The sequence below is a fragment of the Furipterus horrens genome, unplaced genomic scaffold (assembly GCF_987537825.1).
Source record: "Furipterus horrens unplaced genomic scaffold, mFurHor1.1.pri manual_scaffold_3, whole genome shotgun sequence".
NCBI classification, from domain to species: domain Eukaryota; kingdom Metazoa; phylum Chordata; class Mammalia; order Chiroptera; family Furipteridae; genus Furipterus; species Furipterus horrens.
Genome location: NW_028327173.1, coordinates 173,526,156 through 173,532,155, shown reverse-complemented (window position 1 = coordinate 173,532,155; position 6,000 = coordinate 173,526,156). Strand labels below are relative to the sequence as shown.

The 6,000-nt window shown below is 40.9% G+C and overlaps 1 protein-coding gene across 1 annotated transcript in view; it reads left to right on the top strand.

Moving 5' to 3' along the window:
- Positions 1 to 1,043: 1,043 nt before the first annotated feature.
- The window catches only part of TXNDC16 (thioredoxin domain containing 16), an 83,187-nt gene continuing 78,230 nt past the window's right edge, over positions 1,044 to 6,000 (top strand). Inside the window, exons 1-2 of the mRNA XM_090270882.1 lie at positions 1,044 to 1,268; positions 2,244 to 2,326. Coding sequence (XP_090127008.1) covers positions 1,106 to 1,268; positions 2,244 to 2,326 — 246 coding nt within the window. The 5' untranslated portion in view covers positions 1,044 to 1,105. The remainder of the gene's footprint in view (positions 1,269 to 2,243; positions 2,327 to 6,000) is intronic.

Below are 6,000 nucleotides of genomic sequence, written 5' to 3'. Positions count from 1 at the left end.
TCAATTTAGTATAATTTTTTTCTAATTTTTAAATTCTTTTATTATTTTATTCTTCACTGAAAAATCCTACCCCAATCTTTATGGGTAATTTTTGCTTTTTTTCTCCCTTTCTCCTGTTTTAAAATAGTGATATTTGTTTGAAAAAAAATTAAAGCAAAATTCTTACTTATTCCTGTGATCATATGTTTACCTTCTGGAAGTATATTTTTATATTATACAAATTTTCCTAACTATCTTCTTTTAAACAAAAATAATGTAGACTATTAGTAGAAAAGATTTCTGAAAGAGTAATTGTTTAAGAGAAATTTGAAAGTAGCAAAACAGGAGACTTGAAAGATACAGAGGACAGCATGGAAGTAAGCAGAGCATGGAAGAAGATGAGAGGAGGATAATTAGAACAAATTTGAGTTCAGAAAATAGAACCGAGTTGAAAATACCTTTGAATTACTAAGCTGTATAAATAAATCAATGTCTTGAGCATTAAAAGTATGTATTAAGAGGGAATGTTCACAAGTAGTTTTAATAGCTATCTTCTAGGGGCTTTAAAGGAAAAAATAAGTAAACATAGTAACATACACATATTTTGAATGTTTCACACCCTGTTAATGGTATTATTCTGAATGTCTCACTCCCATGTTAATGGTATTAAGTTGCTGTTTGTCTATTAATTGTATATCTACTCTTGGTAGAGAAGGATAAAATTCCCAATTTAAAAAATGAATTGGATGTTTGAGAATACATTTTAGAACCCTTGAAAATTACAATTGGCTTCACATAACTCCATTAACTACCTATTAAACTTAAGATACTTAGTATTGCATTTTCCTGATTATCTTTTACAAGTATCAAAAATCAATAGCATTATTAAATCAATGCCATTATATATCATCCCCTCTCAAATTTTTACTAGAAGGAAATAATAAAGTACTAGAAAGATCGATTGTATAAATAATGCCTTATATTATTCTTTTTGCATATTTTACTTCATTTATTTAACAAATTCATTCAGCAAAACTTTGTTAAACACCTACTCTTGCCAGGTATTGTCTGTGGCAACGAAGCACAGCAGTGAACAAACTCTCCTGCTTATATACGACTACAACTGATGATGTCTTTCAGTTTCAATGTATTTAGAGTTGGCATCTCTTTTGTCATCATGTGCATTGTTTTCAAGTCAGCAGTCAATTCTCTACCAGAACTGAGTCCTCAGAAATATTTCAGTACCTTGCAAGCAGGAAAAGCCTCCTTAGCTTATTTTTCTCAAGCTGGTAAGTATGTTTTATATTCTGATTTTTATGACATTTCTATTGCTATTTAATCAGTGTACTCACTGGAAACTTATTGTTAGGATTAATAATATGTGCTGCAAAGCTGCTACTACAATATGCCTGCCTTGGTTTAAATCCTTGATTCGGCCACTTGACCTGTTGTGTGAACTTGTTTAAGTCACTTAACCTCTCTGTCTTTTCTGCATCCATGATGAGGAAATAGTAGTTGCTTTATACATTTGTTGTGGGGATAAGGATAAGTTACTTTACTAAAGTGACTAACCCATAGTAAATACTGGATAAAAATGAGCTGTTAAGATAACATCTGATTTTGTCTAGTCATTTATCTGAAAGTATACTTTTTCATATTTTTAGCATTTAAATAATTTAAAAGTGTTCTTTAAACTTTAAATATAGTATTAGTACTGCTTTAGCTATACTATTAATTAAACTGAATTAACTAATATAACTAATAATTGTATTGGTCTCATTTAAGGCTTCAGGCATAAAAACCTATTTTTGCAATTAGTAAGTGAAGTAAATCCACATTTCTATTTGGTTCCCTTATAATTATTATTTGAAAGTGGTATTTAAAATCACTTTGAAAATTTTATGCATGTGTACATGGTTTTTTTGTATATTATTATTAAACTTGGTAAAATAATGCCAAATATTAAGTTTAAATTAAAAATTTATTTACCCTATTGTTTTAGAAAGTTTTTAAATTTAAGGTCACTTACAAAGTTAAAATATGGCATTATAAAGACAGCAGAAATAAGAATAATGAGGCTTTAGAAAGAAGGGTATAAAATATACCATGACTAGGTGTGTTTAGTTACTGATTATTTGTTGTTGCATACTGGTTGAACAAACTTAATATATTTCTTCTTACTTTTGCACCGTTGGGCTTTAATTTTATTTCATCTTTTCTAAGGGGAAAGTCATTAAACATTCATAAAACATTTCTCATTTTAGATTCTCCCAGTACCTCTGTATTTCTTGAAGAACTGAATAAGGCTGTTAAACCTCTCCAGGACTATGGAATTTCAGTTGCAAAGGTAGAAAGATATTTATGTTAATAAATTATTAGTGACAAACATTTTACATTTGAATGACTTAAGACTGAATATCTAAAAATGCTTATGTTGTTTCACTTCTTTTTCTAAACTTAAAAATATTTTTCTACTTTTTTTCATAAGTACAAACAGAAGTACAGAAAGATAGTTCCAGATTATTGTATAAATTAGTACATATGGGGGGGCGAAGCTGTTTAAAACTCCTTAGTTTGGAATTTAATTTAATTTTGTAAACTATTCTATTGGGGCTTTAGTCATTTTCAGTCCTATAGTTGTAGACTTTTGTTTTGCCTGACAAATATATCACAATTTATTTATTTATTAAATTTCTATTAGCACAAATGGAGGTACCAAAATTGAGGTAACTGAAGCACTTTTTTTTTCTAAGTTTTTATAATTGCTTATGTTGTAGTTTCATTTATTTTTAGAATAAAGTTAAGACAGCCTAACTCGAAATTATGTATTTAATTCTCTTCTCAAAAAATTTTCAAACTTGCTGTGGAAAATTTCCACAAGCATCATGAATTAGATTGCTACATAAGCCTTGCTCTTAGTTTAAACTTAGAATTTGTTTAAACTCAGAAAACTGAATGAGAAGTAACCCAGGAATTACTAAATTCTTTCAGATTAGTGTCTACCTGACTTTCTGTTTTCAACATAAGAAGTGTCCAAGCCTCTAGAGAATATTTATAAGAGTTTATTTGAGCCAAAGTAACAACATACTCTGTAGAGCAAGATCTCAAATGATCTGGAGAATAACAGTTTCTTTTACACATTTGAAATTAGGGAGGAAATTTAAGGAAGATTACATGGTGATGGGAGAAAGGAAGGCCAGGATTGGATTACAGGATAGTTAATATTATGTGCTCTTATCACTTTAAAAGGAGGGGTCTGAAATGGTGGTCACATTAACACAAAACTGTGCTAACCTAGATGCACAGAAATAAAGACCAGGCTTGCTTTAGGCAAAAATAAGCCTTTTCCTAAAGTTATATGCCTGGGTGTGACTACTCATGACATCCCGCCCCCCCACGCCCAGTTAGGAATTTATAATCAGTTTACCCTGTGAGGTTGTTACAGAACCCCAAGGCTGCTCCAATTGAAAACAAACCCATGGGCTCTTTAGTTAGGGGCCCGATTGCCCGTCGCCAGAATTATAACTCTCAATACCAGAGTTTAGTGAAAAGAAAAAGAATTGTTTATTTAACAAGCGCGGCCGATCCCCGACGGGTAGCCAGTGCTGGGATGTGCTCGGCCCGGGAGCTCCTTGGAGGCGGAGGCGGCAGCGACAGCAGCAGCGGCGATGGCAGGGCACGCAACGTGGATGGGGACGCACTGGCCGAGCAGGTGGCGGTGGGGACCGACTGGGAGCCCGGGGCGAGCCCGCGGCGGTGCGGGCGGCGGCCGCCGGAGGAGCTCGAGCAGATATTTTATTCCCTCTTGAGAGACTCAAGACTCTCTAGACTCTAGACCAGCGATTTTCCATCAGTGTGCTACTCTACTCCTGTAAAGGAGGAAAGAGGAAGGACATCTCTAAAATCAGAGAAGGAAAACTCTGACTCCAAAAAACCTCCGCTGCCTTGCGGCATACCTCTTCAGGGGAAAGGCTAAGGAAGTAAACCCCGACAGAAAATCAGGAGCCGGAGTCCCTAAGGCGGTTTGACATTGTAGTCAACACCGGCAACTCCTGCGGCGCACCTGAAGCCAAGCTGTATTGACTTTGTCTTTCCCTTGGACCCTTCAGCTGCGAGGAGAGGGGGGGTCTGCTGCATGGGCAACAGCAGACCCTCCATATCACCCTGCCCAGGCTCTGTAGCTTCAGTTTCACTGGAGAGGACACTCCAGCGTCATCGCAAGATGTCGACTCAACACGGGAGGAGACAGATACCGGTTATAAGCTCATCCGATTGGCGAAGGAAACGAGCGCCAGGGGTCTCCTCTGACGGTGGGAGAGGTCATCGCACCTCACTGGACAGCTACCGTCTCGCCATGGCTCGCCTGCCCCACTGGGTGCGTGGGGATCAGAGAGGCGCCTCTCGAAAAGTGGGCCACAAAACACCCGCACCAGTTAATTCCAAGCAAACAACAAGAAAGAAGCCTCCGGCTCTTCGCCTCGCTAGCTGGAACATCAGGACCATGTGCCCCGGACTTACTGCAGACCTTCCGTGGATCAATGGTGCCAGGAAAACCGCTGTCATCGATAGGGAACTGGCACGACTAAACATTGACATTGCGGCTCTACAGGAGACCCGGTTGGCCGACAACGGAACTATCAGAGAAACCAACTACACCTTCTACTGGCAAGGGAAGTCTCCGGACCAACCAAGACAGCACGGTGTTGGGTTCGCTGTGAAGAACACGCTTGTTAACTCCATAGAGCCACCCACAGGAGGCACAGAGAGATTACTTACCCTCCGATTGTCAACAACTTTCGGCCCAGTCAGCATTCTTAGCGCGTACGCCCCAACCCTCTGCGCCACCACTGAAGAGAAAGAACAGTTCTACCATGCACTGGACGAAGCGTTATCCAAGATCCCCAGAAGTAACGCTCTTTATCTCCTTGGAGACTTCAACGCAAGAGTAGGAGCCGACCACATGGCCTGGCCCACCTGCTTCGGAAACTTTGGGAGAGGAAAGATCAATGAGAATGGTCAGCGACTGCTTGAGCTTTCGTGTCACCACGGCCTGTGCGTGACAAACACATTCTTCAAGTGCAAAGAGATCCACCAGGTGTCATGGAGGCATCCCCGCTCCCGCCACTGGCACCAGCTTGACCTCGTCATCACCAGAAGAACGGATATTGGCAGCACCCTCCTCACCCGCAGCTACCACAGTGCAGACTGCGACACGGACCATGCCCTCGTGGTAAGCAAGGTGCGCATAATGCCGAACAGGTTGCACCACTCCAAGATGAAGGGTCGCCCACGCATCAACACCAGTTGTGCCAGCAACCCAGTTAAGACCCAGCAATTCATCAACAAGATGGAAGATGCACTCGGCGAGGGAATGGCGGCAGACGACATTATCGAATCCAATTGGTCACGTCTCCGCGACGCCATATACAACTCCGCCATTATTGCTTACGGGAAGAAAGAGCGGAAGAACGCTGACTGGTACGAGGCTCACTGGGAAGAAATGGAACCCGTGATCGAGGCTAAGAGGAAGGCCCTACTGGCTTACAAGGCCACGCCCACTCCCAGTACACTTCAAGCTCTACGGGCTGCCAGGAACAAAGTCCAGAAGACCGCCCGCCACTGTGCCAACACCTATTGGCTAAACCTGTGCAGAAGCATCCAGGAAGCCGCCGATATAGGCAACGCACGAGGAATGTATGAGGGTATCAAGAAGGCAACAGGCCCAATCCCCTCCAAGATCGCCCCCCTTAAGTCCAAGACAGGTGAGGTCATCACTGACCAGGAACAGCAAATGCAGCGGTGGACCGAGCACTACCTCGAGCTGTACGCAACGAAGAACACTGTAACAGACACTGCTCTTAACGCCATCCCAGACCTACCAGTCATGGAGGAGCTAGACACCCCACCTACTGCGGCAGAGCTCGGCAAAGCCATCGACTGCCTCGCTTGCGGGAAAGCACCAGGAAGCGACGGAATCCCTCCAGAAATCCTAAAGAGCAGGAAACCAGTCCTGCTACAGCC